The 14,478-nt window shown below is 33.5% G+C and overlaps 1 protein-coding gene across 2 annotated transcripts in view; it reads right to left on the bottom strand.

Moving 5' to 3' along the window:
* Positions 1–717: 717 nt before the first annotated feature.
* The window catches only part of LOC129005225 (uncharacterized), a 29,080-nt gene continuing 15,319 nt past the window's right edge, over positions 718–14,478 (bottom strand). For both annotated transcript variants that reach the window (XM_054434060.1, XM_054434059.1), the window contains exons 2-7: positions 10,210–10,409; positions 7,566–7,747; positions 5,955–6,711; positions 5,249–5,481; positions 2,368–2,548; positions 718–2,209 (exon numbers count right to left, since the gene is read on the bottom strand). In XM_054434060.1, the coding sequence (XP_054290035.1) occupies positions 2,063–2,209; positions 2,368–2,548; positions 5,249–5,481; positions 5,955–6,711; positions 7,566–7,747; positions 10,210–10,409 (1,700 nt within the window). In that variant the 3' untranslated portion in view covers positions 718–2,062. The remainder of the gene's footprint in view (positions 2,210–2,367; positions 2,549–5,248; positions 5,482–5,954; positions 6,712–7,565; positions 7,748–10,209; positions 10,410–14,478) is intronic.

Below are 14,478 nucleotides of genomic sequence, written 5' to 3'. Positions count from 1 at the left end.
AAATATTTTGTATGATTCTAAGCACATTGTTATAAGTCATTACAGTTTTATATGCAAAATATATATTTGACAAAAAAAATACACCATTTTTTTTCTTTTTCATATAGAATTTCTATTTGGTCAAGTTTATTTAGTGATAAAATGGTACTCAGTTTTATAGTATACAACATTTGGTTTTACAATTATGGAATTTTTATGTATATATACTGTTTTCTCCACTAACTTATTTAATAGTAAGCTTATTGATGGTTCTTTTTTTAGACCAGTTTTAACTTTGACATTCAGAGGGCAAAGCCAAAGAGAATTTAAGAACATAAATATGCCTACTTGTTGGCCTGGCTTTTTATATATCTTTGTGTAGTGTAACGTTAGCCTAGTGGGCTCAGTAGTTTTTTTTGTTCCTCCAGAACACACACAGACAAAAAGCATTTGTGTTTAATAATATTACAAATAAAAACTACCATGATTATTACTGTACAGGAACATGACAGTAGTTCCATTAGACACACCTAGACAATTGGTCTGTGTTTTAAGCTGTTAACTAAACACTAAAGAAATTTAAGCTTTTATCATTTCACCTTGTACTTTAAAACATTTAAAGGTACAGCGTAGTTACCACAAATTATGGAGGTGGAGACTGTGATTTTACATTAAGGTTTTTATCTTCATTTTTCTTCAATTAGGTTTTGTTGACATTAAGACTGGGAAAGTGAAGGTAAATAACAAATATATAGTTTATTTTCAAATACTTATAAATATAAAAATACACTGTACACATATTTACAAAAATTTACAGAATATCACAGAATACAAACACAATGACGATATATCAAGATGTAATGATACTTAATGAGGTACAAAGGTTTGGAGTATCTTTGGATGGTAATGAAAACTCACTTGATGTCCAAAGTAAGTTTTATGTAGAATTACGATAACTTTAAATATCAGTTCTATACAGTAATGATTTACACAGATCAATACTATGATACAGAAGCAAAGCTATATTTTTGTAAGCACAATTTCTAGAATACTACGTTATAGAATAACGGAATAAAGTTTTTTCCTGTTCAATCACCACTTTCTAAAAGAAAGTCGCATAATCAGTCACTTTTGCCAGAGGTCATGGAGTAAAAATATGTTTAAATTTAAAGTTACACCAAATTTATTAGTTTTTGCTACTGTAAATACTTTTAAAATTACGATTTGAAAAATATTTCTTATAAAAAATAGAAGCATATACTTTTTACTTTTTCTATCTTTTACCCTTTAGAGTGTGAAAAAGACGTTATCCTCTGTTTCCCACAAAAAGTAACTTTCCACTTAAATTAGTTGAGCCCTGAATATTGATTATTCACAGGTTTTCATGATTTGACGCAAAATTATATCAATAAAACATGAGAATGTTATTTAGTGATGGGTTGAGTCCTTTTCCAGCTCTAGTTGATTGCTAGTGGTGATTCCAATTAGACTCTACGCTACAGAAATAACTTGATTGCCATTTACTGGGCAAATTTTCTTGGATGTATTGACTCAAATGTAAACTGTTTGAAATACTAATAATAATAGATGTTAATCTTTGAACACTTATAATAGTCATGCATTATATGTCTGAAGTGTTGCAAAAAGGATATTAAAAATTAAAAAAGAATATTAAAAATTCTGCATTTTTTTAATTCCTGTAAAGCTTTTTGGTAAAAAAAACTCATTTTCGTAGGCAAGTAAAAGATTAAACTCAATCAATATCACAGCAGGATAGACTACAGTTTATCTTTACTCCCTAAAACAAGTCTTGACTCGCTTGGCCTTTTATGCCAGTAGAACTTTTTATCCAAGAATCCCAAATGCTTTTAAGGGAAATTTGTCCAAACTGATACTTTTTTATGGATAGCCAAAATTTAACCACCTTTGCACCGAAGTCCAAGACAGGTAACACTATTGTAGCAACATATTGTTTTCAATTTGAACTACGAAAATCTAAGTCAGATCAGGACCAATCAGAGGTGGAGGGATAAAACTATTTGGAACACTCAAAGTCGACTCAACCTATCACTAAAACAAGTGTTTACTGAAAAGCAAACAGGATGATGAGTAGAGGTACAGCAAGGACGCAGACTACGTAGAGAGCGGTCCTAGGCTCACAGGTAGATACTGCAAGGAACTCTTCATTCCACAGGGTGTCATTAGATTTAACTGGGAGTTCCAAGATGACCTGGAAAGTTATTTACGTTAGTTACCTAAATTCTTGATTACTTAGATTGTGTAAGTGAACTGTACATGCAGTGACAGTATCAGGCAAAAATTCTTAGTTATGTTTGTAGAATATCTTTTGGGTCAGAATTCTACCTTATCCTCATCCTAGAATCTTACCTTATCCTTGGACCAGAACCTAAGAGGCAAGGAACATGACCCAGTCTGGTTGCGGCAGGAAGCAACTGCGTTGGACACATTGTAAGTGGTCTTCTCTAGACGGAAATGTATGCTCAGAAAGTTCGGCTGAACCTCGTTCTCGCTGTTGAAGACAAAGAAGTAATATCCGTTGCTTGGAACTCTGAAATAGAACATAAACTTTCAAGAACCTGAATTAATTGGAACTTAAAGTTACAAGTATTGACTGTTGGATACTGGAGTGAACATCCGATCATTATGGACCACCCGTCGCCAGTTTTTTATTAAAAAAGAACAGTTGTGTAATTTAGTTACAAAATGCGCTAGTGTCTAAAATGTTATTTTCTACCTTATTTTTTGCTGGCATAGTTGATAGGTCATAAAAGGTTGTTTTAGCTCACAATGGAATGTCTAGTGTATCGATAGATTACAAGTGAACAGAACTAGCTTTGCCTGTGCTTTAAAGTGTGACCACAGAACAGAAAATGTTATTTTTTTTTTAAGAGGTTGGCAGCCTCTTTTAACCTTGCATTTGCCTGTCCACATAGGCTATGGACCTGTGCATGGAACGTATCCAGCAAAGCAAGGGGTGAGCCATCACAGTACAAGCGTGAACTGTACGGATAAAAAGTAGACGAAATTTTCATGATCCAAACCCACCATCACTGCCTTGGGCCCGAAGCCCATGATACTACCGACAAATGATCATGTTTTCTTTACTTAAAGCTACAGAAGAAAAACAGCTTCACCACAGATAAGAGAATATATCACAGTTTATATAATAATCTCATTGTATAATGATTAAGTTCACTTTTAATTTGATTGTCATGGAGGCCTTTTAATATTTCCCTAAAAACCACCTCATGTTTTTGAAGACTCGGCAAAGGTCTAACAAAAAAACAAAATATCAATATGGTTTTGTTTTAGGTAGGGGAAGACAGGTGGACATCTTATTTGATTTTTTTCTACATCACTTATAGCAATTGTTGGATCCACAACATTACTGAGGTGAAATAATTTTCACACCTAGAATGGAAGATCAGTTAAATCCAGGCCCCACTAGAAAAACAGGCCATGCTGCAGTGCGGGCAGCGCAACACTCCGTCACAGTGGTGGATAGTTTGTAATAAAATCTTACTGTATCTGACAAACAGCCGCTTATTTACCTAAAGCATATGGGATATTGCAGTGAATCTATCCTCTAGTGTGACGTTATGGATCCTTCAGCATGGCCTGTTTTTCTAGTAGGGCCTTGGTTAGATGCACTTTGTTGCTAAATAAGATACGCTGTTTTATTATTAAGGACAGCTGGGTAAAATTTCCAGCCACAAAAAATCCTCTTAATCTCTTGATTGAACCACTGACCTTCTAATTGTACAAGCACTATAACCAGTAAACACTCAGTTACCCATATCTGATATGTCGAAAAATGATTATCTATTCGTTTCAAATTGAAAATAAGGATAGGCTAAAATATATCTCTTAGTTTAAATTTGTATGTTCCATTAACGTTCCCCATAAAAACCACCTTAAAATGACTAAGTTATGAAAGATGTTAAGACACTCGGTCAATATTATAGTTTCATATAAACTTTTTTGTTAAAATTTGTCATAACAACATCTGGATAATGGAAGTGCTGTGGAATGTGGTCGGGTTGGTACTGTATCACACGGTATTAAATACCTCTTTATCCAACAATAATGTTATAGATAAAGATTAAAGATACAAATATTGTTATTCTGTTTTTAAAAGATCTTAACTTTTTTACATTTAAATTAAATGCATGATTACAAAATACAATAAGTCCTCTTAACCTTTTATAACTTTATCTTAGCACAGCTGCAACTTTTAAGTAGGCGAGCTAAAAAATTAAGACTGCTGATAAAGTTATGAAGCACGTGTTAGAGACTATGCTTAATCTAGTGATAATAATACCGTTGTCACGTTTAAGGTAATCAAGGCCATGAGAAGTACACCGGCTGCTGAATTAATTTCGCAGCATCGAAAATTATTAACAAGATATAATGCAAAATTCAGCGTTTATGACCTAAATTTAGTTTTAATGTTCTTGTATCTTTATTTTTTAAGCTTTCATGAACTGTTGCGATCTGTCAGACTTTATATAAAAATACATCAGTAAACAAATGAATCATAAAAATTAATTAAGTATATCTCTTAACCCTGTCTAAAAATGTATGTAGTCTAGATAAAAAATGTTACAGTCATACAAAAAGCTTGCACCAATACAATTGGGATAAACATAATTTTGTCTACATAGTAAATAGAATATTATTTTAGTGAAAACCAGGCCTATATAAAGTAATGCTTTTTAAAACCTTCAAAACTTGAATAGAACGGATTTTACTTTCATTCTTTACTTCCGGTTTCTTGGGTCTTTAGGGCTTGTTATGTATTGCTTAGAAATTAAAGCTATTAAGTCTTGGGAACAGCAAAACTCTCAAATTTCTTTCGGCTAATAAAAGTGCTACACGTGATTCACAGTAAAATTGTATATCCATAAAATTTATCTACTCGAGTTATTAATAGACCAAATTAGTTTTTAGAGGTTGGTCAAATAAAATGGTCTTTGATACAGAGAATTATCTCTCAATAATTAACAAACAGGCCACTTCTTAGTGCTTATCAACAGTTAGATAAGAGAGTGCTTGTAGTAATTTCAGGAAAATTATTCAATTTAAAACTCTTTATGTTTATAGATTTGAAAGTAAATAGACATTGTAATAGAGATCAAGTACCAAACCCCGCACTCTACCACTAGACCATCTCGCTTCCCAGTCTACTTTAGTTCCCAAAGTCAATGTTACTATTGATTATATACTGATTTATTTAGACAATGCTCACTTGTACGAAACCGTGTTGATACTGGCAGCCCTCGCGAGAACATTCTCAGGTCTGTGAGCTTCACACACAGGGTGAGGAGTGAGGGGGAGGTTGAGCAGGAGCCCCTCACACTCGAGAAGTTTCTCCTCACTTGACGAGAATGAGGACCAGTACTCGCTCTTGGACGTGTCGTTAGGAGTTGACTGGTTAAAGTGACCTCGGATTTCCGCCACGCCATCGGGCTGATGCTCTACCTTCAATGGAAATCAGAGTTAGAATTACAGTAAATTAAAAAAAAAAATACAATAATGTTTAGTAATAAATATCGTCGTACACTAAAAATTTATTTTAGTGGCAATCTAAATACAAGAAAGTATTGATAGCATTGCCACCATGCAAATTTTAAGCTTAATATTTGAGTGCAAGATGAGTGTTGAATGGAGTGAGATGATTTCTAGCTTTGTTACTGACCAAGATTAGGTGTTTCTATTTAAGATTAATGAAAAAATTAAGATTAAATCGGTCCCCCGTCTAGATATCACATGAGACCTATATTAATCGCTTATTCCCTATATGGGAAATTCCCAAAAATTATGTAAAATAGTGAAGTAAACCCATTACAAATATTTCATCCTGAAAATAAATCTGACCCATGACTTTTTTCACGTTTCTTTCATAAGTAAAAAAGTTTTACATTTTAGAAAAATAAATTTTAATGAACTATTACCCCTTCTTCTCCTGCATGGTCAGCAGCTTCATCGTGTCTTTGCAATTGTGAAACCGTTTTGGAGGGCGTTGGGATTTCTCTTCTCCTTCGCTTTTTGTTCTTCAGATCATTCTTATTACTCGCTGGATTGATTTTTGTCAACTTATCCAGCATGGTTTCCTTCTCTAAAGGCTTCTCAGAAGTTTCCTCCGTAGCATTAATCTTAGTCACATTAGTTTTTACCTCCTCGCTCAGTTTCTTCTTCAGTTGGTCCAGCATCACCTTACCTTTCGGACCCATTTTCTTAAGCTGCTCCAGCATTTCGTTGTATACTTCTCCCGAGGTTTTTGATTTTTCTGTCGTAGTTGCAGGAATGTTGACCACGTTCGGGTTGATCTTGTATTCCTCTTTGTCTTTTGTTTTCTTCGGGTTGATAAGCTGTTCTGCGTAGACCAAGTGTACATTCTGATCTTTCTTGTTGTCCACTTTCCAATTATTCTTCAGCGCCTCCTCCACTACTGCCGAGTGAGGTGGTCTATGATGATGTGATTGGGATGAGATGTCAATGTGTTCTTCAGTCTTCTGATCAATGAAGATTCCGTCACTCACTTTCTTCATGCTGGTTGGTTTGTTTGAGATGTCGTAATCAGCAGACACAGAGTTGTTTCCGTCGCCTTCAAACAGCTCGTCTAGTTCCTCGGATGAGTCGTCACCGATATAGGCACATTGTTTGAGGTGTTTGTGACCACGGATCATGATGAGGCTGGCTCCCGGCCATCTGAAATATTGATGGGTGATTGATTGCCCAATTAAAAACAATATTACCCATATGGTCAAATTTTAAGTTAATAGGTTTTATTTTTGCAACTTAACTACCTGTAAAAAGTTATCATTATTGTGTTATAAGATGCTATTTAGATTTGTTTTTAATAGCCAGGGTACTTTTTACATCTTCTAGTATCAATTAGGCTAGTTTGTTTTTGGCAACCATCCATAACCTATTCTTACTCTCTTCTAGCTTTAACATGTAATTAGAAAGTGAGAGACTCAATAAGTAACAAATCACACCTTTTTCAAGGCTCGCAACTTTTCTTCTATTGCATAGGCCTTCTTCAGAATTTGAGGCATTATTTATTTTAGTTTATTCATTACATTATTGTCTAGTCTTTCAGTACAAATTTGTTTAAGCAAAATTTACAAACTGAAAAAATAGCAGGTAAACTCAAAATAAAGTTTTAAAAAATACAAAAGACAGTGAATTCTATAATTTCCAATTACTAAAAAAAATTAAATAGTTACTTTTGTTTCTCTCTAATAATGGTTTACTGGTTTTGAATGTTTTTATAGCATAATCTTTACAAAGTTGTTCTTTTAAAATGCTACATTTAATCTTAAACTATTTTCACTTTGTGAAAGTTTTACTGTATGAACTTTCTTCAAGATTCTTTTCTCATAGCCTGATACGATATATCTGCAATTGATGTTTTAGATAAATCTTCTGTTAAATCTAAATAAGTTTAATAGTATCCTGTCTCATAGTTGATTCAATAATCTAAATTATAAGATCTCAAACATAAAAATGTATCTGCAAGTTTAAAGTTGTCCCTCCATTTATTCCAATACTACACCCACCTCACACAAGTAGACACCGTGACTGTGGATCCCTTTAGCAGGTAGAATCCCCAATACTCCTTCATGTCATCTTCCAACACTAGATGTCGAGTCATCGCAACTTTCACAGTGTCCGGCCTCATCTCTGGCTGTTCTGACATGAGGTAGGCGTTAAACGTTGCATTTGACCACACCACTTGGCGCTGGAACCATTTAACACTTTTATAAAACAATACAATTTAAAACTTAATAGATTGTGAAATCTGATTTTTAAATTTCACCACAAAGAAGGAATTACAGTGGGCTACATTCATTATTTGTAGTGTATTAACTTTAACTTTAAATTAATTGTATATTTCTCGATTTGTAATTCTCATGGTACTTGTATTAAATTTGCTAGCTTGATCCATGTACCGTTAGATGTTATACAAAATGACACGTCATATGGCCTGATCAAATAAACTAACCACATTGGTTGTTCCATCACACCAGTTCCAGATGTGACAGTATATTGTTTCAAAATTGTAATTGCAGTATCGTATTGTAGTAAGGTTAGCAGGACGTGTATAAACAACCAGGACCAATTTGGAGGATGACTTTGAAGACGATACCTCCGCAATATTAAACTGGGACGTGAAAAGATGGAGATTTGGGTCCAAGAGAAAGAGAAGTGGAGGCATACATCTTAAACCGAGGGTGTACAATAATTGTAAAACCATTATGCTTTTGTTTGTTTTTGGTTTTTTTTGTGCACGGCTGCAAATCTTATTTCAAAAAAGATTCTATCATTATTCTATGTAAAGTAATCTATTCTATATCAATCCACTTATCATAAGTTTCTTGCATTATTGATTAGCTCAGAACCATTGGTGTGTATTTAGGCAAGAAAGAGTTAAGAATGATAAATACTTAGGAGAAGAACATTAAGCTGGTTCTTTGGCTAGTACAGTTTATTAAATGGTCAATAAGGTAAACGCACCAGTAGCTGACAGTATAAGAAACTATACGCAATTAATAATCCCTGGTTTTGAATAAATAGGAACTAAAGAGATATTACGGATTTTATGTGATTCTAAATTTACTGTAGTTTTCAAATTTGTCATACAAAAAAGGTTTTTTAAATATATTTTATAACATTTTTAAACTTAATTCAACCTTTGTACGTGCTCCAGTGGCTGACAGTGAAAAAAGTGCTTGTACCAGTAGCTGACTGTCGGTTGTCCCAGTAGCTGACACTGGAACTATAAATGTACTAGCTGCTAAACCTAAGGGTTTTATAATTTATAAGACAAATAAAATCTAACTTAATAATTAAATTATAAAATCATGTAAAACGTTAATAAGAAAATGTATTTTATATATTTTAAAATAAAAAATATTTACATTAAAAAATATAAATATATTTTATATATATAAAAAAATATACATTTTTTAAGATAATTTGGCTTATAAATTAAAAAATTAAAATAATTTTATAAAAATGTGAGATCACATAAATTATAAATAGCATGCAAAATTCGATGGGTAAAACCAATTTAATATTGTGCAAGTAGCAAATATCCCCTGTCAACAAGTGGAACTTGTATGGCTTTTGTGTACCAAAGCCTGACATTGATATAATTTTAAATCCAAAACCCCTAATACCCCAATTTTATCATGAAATTGTCAACAAAGGTATAATTGATAAAAATAATGAGCCTAATCATTAATACTATTTAAGAAATTTAGCGAAATGACAAAAAACCAAACTTACTTTCTTAACAATTTCATTAAGGGAATCGACTAAATGTGATGTGTACAGACAGGGCCGTTTTCAAACCACCACCATTCTGCGAGTATGGGCTAAATTTCCCTGATTTGTTTGCAAACAAATCAAGAATATACATATGTTCTTCTAACAATGCAATCATGTGTAAATATTTTTAAGAGACCACATTATAATGTTAAGAAACTCAAACTGTCAGCTTCTGGAGCACTGTCAGCTACTGGTGCATTTACCTTAGCAAGGACAGCTGAGTCTAATTTCAAACTAACAAACATCTCTTCTGCTTTTCTCTTTTCTAAGGATCAAACCAGCTCAATTCGGTTGAATTGTCGAACACTGTATATTCATTCAAATAAAATTTCAAATTAATGTACAACAAATCTTCAAACTTCAAACAAATTGCCAATATCCATAAAAAGCCAATTCACAACTATACTCAATATTTCACCTTGGTCTTTTAATAACTGGCTAACACTGCTGATTGTAGTCGTTAGCATACCAGTCATCTCATTCAACATTAGTTCTTGGCCTTAAGGCGGCTCCAGACGTGCACCATTCGCCAAGAATGAAATGTTTGACGTTCGGCGATCTAGTTGTCTTGCTATTTGCCGATTAACGATTAGACGTCTACACACATGTGTTGTTTTCCAAGCAACTGTTCGTTTCGGGAATATCAAATATTCGTCCACTTTGATGTGTGCAAAAATAACGACAATGAACAGGAAAACACAAGCACGAATGTTTGCTGCTTGCCAAATAGACAAACACCTATCCACACTTACTACTCCCGATTCGGTGAGTTGCTGCTCGGTGCTTGGCGGATGGCACATGTCTGGAGCCGCCTTCGAAAACATATCCTGATGGTGTGTTTCCACCCTACAAATCTAATCTAGTTCTCACCTGACACCACAAAGTAGAAATCCTGTTATCCAATAGTCTCACATCACTCATACCCACAGGGTAGGCTTGTTGTATGTAAACATTGTACCTCATATACAGTGGTATGCTGAGCAGTAGGCCAGGTACTATGATACTCAGTACACATAGCCTGGCTACCCGGAGAGGCCCGTAGAGCGAACTTCGCTTGGACTTCTGCGCCTCTGAAACAAAAAGAGTTGATGATAATAATAGCAATGTTGTAATCTACCATCTCTACCTCTGTTGATGCTAAGTTCATAACTTTTCTATGACCTTAGAAGGTTTTTTTTATTGCACCTTGCTTGCAGTGGTGATTCCAATGGGGAAGACCTCCTACCTACACCCCCCCCCCTGCGGTAGCAGCCCCCTCTTGATAAGGTCCTAGAACCGCTACTGCTTGCTTCCCCTAGAATGTAACTTCAAACTTCTTTTCTGCACCTTTCTATACGTACTTGTATTGGTAGTTTGAAAGTTAAAGTGTATCATATTAAGATTAGACTTCATTAGATGTTTGGTCACAGACTTCTTTCAAACAGTGTCAATCACAAATTAATACAATTCACCATGTGCTAATAATGCTGGATACTTCTTCCTGTATTATGGAAGACTAGCAGAGTACCCGTCCTTCGTGCGGGATTGGCATATAAGTATAAAATGCTGAGTACAGTTATGAGAGCTTTGCGTTTGCAATGGGGGAGGACACAGTATAATAAAATTTGCTTCTTTAAATTTATGGTATAGTACTGTATTACACATCTACCATAGCCATAATGTTCTACTACTTCACCCAAACAATAGAAAAAAAAAATTATTAAAAATTCACAAAATATGACAAATTATTTGTGAAATTAAAAACATAAACATAACTGTAACTGACAGTTCTCATTGCGTATCACAGTTTTTTTGTTGCCGCCTGGGTCAAATTAGCTGGTTTCATAAATGTAAAAAATAATGGTGCTGCACCCTGTAGGTAAATCTTATAACTTTTAATGCTTTTGCATATCATAGAACCAACCTGTTTGGTTTTTGGTCAAAACAGCTGACTAAATTCTTTAATTCCATTTAAATATGAGTACTTATAAGGTTAACATGGGAAACTCCAGAGCCACTGGGGTGGAGCCCGAAAGGATTTTTGAGATAAGAACATGTCTATATGTTAATCGGAAAAGTGAGCTATCATCATGCCAAATTTCTGCCCAATCCGTCAAGTAATTCATCCGTGATTGAACTTCAAACAAACAAACACACAAACTTTCACATTTATAATATTAGTAAGATAAGATAAACCATTAAATCTTAAGAGTGAGATACCTAAAGATACACTCTTTCATATTATTGAAAATTGAAAAATAAACAAAGGCCTACTATAGCGGTCATTAGATTTTAGTAAACTTTGACTCAAACCATATGATGTAAAGGTGGCTTTAGAATGAGTAATCCATAGTAGACTGTTTAAGCAATGCTAAGTCATTAGCCAAAACAATGAATGTCATTATCAGCTGTTAAATCACAGACCAGCTGGTAGAATGTGTAATTGTCGTAATTGTAAACAAATCAGCAGCTATGCTAAACTGCTAATAAACGTTATCTAAATCTGTCTCTATTTTGCTCAACGTAATTTTAATTCTACTGACTCACAAAATGTTGTTGGGCAATTGTAGATTACTTGCTTACTCACAAAGAGGTTCTGGTTTAGGCAATGGTAGGATTAGCTCTTATTTCCCGTTTCCTAAGTTTGTGCAATCATGCATTTACTGAATCACAATGAATCCAGTTCGTCCTTCACAATGTACACATAGTGCTTCATTGCTCATACCATGAAAAATGTTAACAGTTTTCAAAACACTGAGATACTTTGTAATTAAATATAACTCAACAGTTATTTTACAGATTAACAATAAAAATGTTTTAAATTTTCCCAATATTAAAACCACAACCCTCAATCACCATGAATAAAATTTATAAAAAAATATAATTGTCGAATAGATAGTTAACCATGTTTATCAATGTTTATGATACTTGCTATTCAAGACTAGATTGAACCAGTTGTTTTTAACAACAAAGTTGAGAGAAATATTTAGATTGTAAAGTGAATAACAAAATTTACTATGTTGAACGTTGTCGTGATAAGGATTTATATTCAGGTACTGTAATGTTAAAGGTGTAGTAAACTTCCTTAAGAGGCACAGCATTAAAAATTAATAGGCTTTATCTTAGGTTGAGAACATATTTGTTGATGGTGAGCAAACATAAAACAAAAAATCTATTATTTTCAATAAACAAAATCTAAAAAAATTGCTTCGGTCAGTTAATTAAAGAAGTACCGTACCTATCGGATAAAGAATGTATCTCTGAAGTCAACAACTTTTTCCACTTATTTTCTCTTGGTAAAAGTATCGATGACGTAACTTTTCCAATATTAAATTCCCTTTAAGAATAAAATTGCTTAAATTCTTAACATTCAATTAAAATTAATTGTATATGTTTCTATTAACATACCGTACTCGTCTTGTAGACTGTTTATTTTTATCATTCGATTGAATACCATTTAAAGGTATTTCTGCTCAGTACCTATACTTTATAGTTTCATGTATTCCTCAATATTTCATAAAAACTCATCATTTGGTATTCAACCAAATAGAAAAAAGTACTTACGATAAAATTTGTCCTTAGCTAAGTTTCTATCACCACCAAACCTTTACCAGACTCTAAACACACATTAATGCTCCATATTAATAACTAATGCTTAGGACGGGCAATTATTTCTTGCTATATCCAAAGTAAATAATAATAATAGTTGTGTTAATTTATTTTAATGGCAATTTTAATCATCAGTACACATTGAGCTATCAATCATCAGTATATATGTTATGAGGTGTTTTCTCTATTCTAGCTTTTGAAATATAGACATCATCATTAGCTAAGAACCAAACATAAATAATTATGCAAATATGTAATTGAACCTTTAAGGTACAAAAAACTAAAAACCAACTTGGGCAATGGGTCCTAGACCAATAATGCCGTAATAACTAGATACTTTCCAATATAATGTGCATTGTGAAATACTTATACTGTAGAACAATCTGTCATTGAAAATTATCAAAAAAACGCATTGATCCAATTTGCCCTAAAACGGGTGGGCCAACTTTGTTTATAAACAAATACTTGTTTGGTAACATCTTGAGTAGTTTATGATCCAGAAACTTGTCAGGATTCAGGAAAGAGGTTTTGTTGAATATTCATGAGAATAGTTGGTCATATGGCCTTGAGTTGGAGCCAAAAGCAAAGCAATAATGTGGTCTGATCAGGGAGCGAAAACGTGCACGGCTGAAAACTACCTTTCTGCGGATATTTTTGTCGTGGGTCCATTCAAATGTTTTATTGAATTCTGGCCCCATGTTTACTTTGATGAAACTTGATTATTTATTTGGCCTTTAACTTGGATAGCTTTCGATGAAAACTCTAATATTGTTGATTTCTTTTGGTTTTGGATGTTATAATTATCATTCTGTCTAAATAACTAAACATCTTGTCTCGATGCATCTATTATTGGTGCATTTTTAGGCATTATGGATGAACGAAAAAACATTATTGGTAAAGACACTATTTACAACAATAGTACCAGCTGATTTAATAGCAAATTGTTTAGTATGAGTTATTTATATCTTTGTACTGAATCCAGGAATTTTCTCGCAGTTGGGAACCCCCAAATCCTAAAAAATACCTATTATGTTATTTAATTCGGTTTACACAAACAAAGCTTAACAGGGACCCCTAATTTGTTAGCAACTCTATTCGTCTGTTCTCTTTTGGGGAAAAAAAGGAAGGTACAGCAACGGATTAACCAACACATTTTAAATTACTTCTCATCCCATTGCAAATTTTGAAGCTCGTTTTCGAGTCCAGTTCATGTTGGTGACACTGATCGCTAGTGTCGACGAATTTTTGTTTCTATTATTTTGGGGGCAAATTCATGATTTGTGTTTAACTGTTCGGTTATATAACTAGGAAACGAGTTGTTGTTTATGTTTAGATCGTTTTATTTGGTTAAACGAGATTTTAAAAGACTGAAAGGACAAGAAACAAATTGTAAACCAAACTTGACCTCTACAGTGCACCGTACAGAACTAACCATAAAATTGGTTTCAGCTGTTCCATAAGGATGAGAAATCTACTAAGGAATAATTGTGTTCTATCCACGCTATAACCATTTTATAACCTACTTCCACGCAGCGAAATGATTATTTGAAC

The sequence above is a fragment of the Macrosteles quadrilineatus genome, unplaced genomic scaffold (assembly GCF_028750875.1).
Source record: "Macrosteles quadrilineatus isolate MER2022 unplaced genomic scaffold, UCM_ALF_1.0 Scaffold_17__1_contigs__length_3442018, whole genome shotgun sequence".
Classification (NCBI taxonomy): domain Eukaryota; kingdom Metazoa; phylum Arthropoda; class Insecta; order Hemiptera; family Cicadellidae; genus Macrosteles; species Macrosteles quadrilineatus.
The sequence above is the reverse complement of the archived record's forward strand: the minus strand, read 5'-3'. Positions and strand labels throughout refer to the sequence as shown.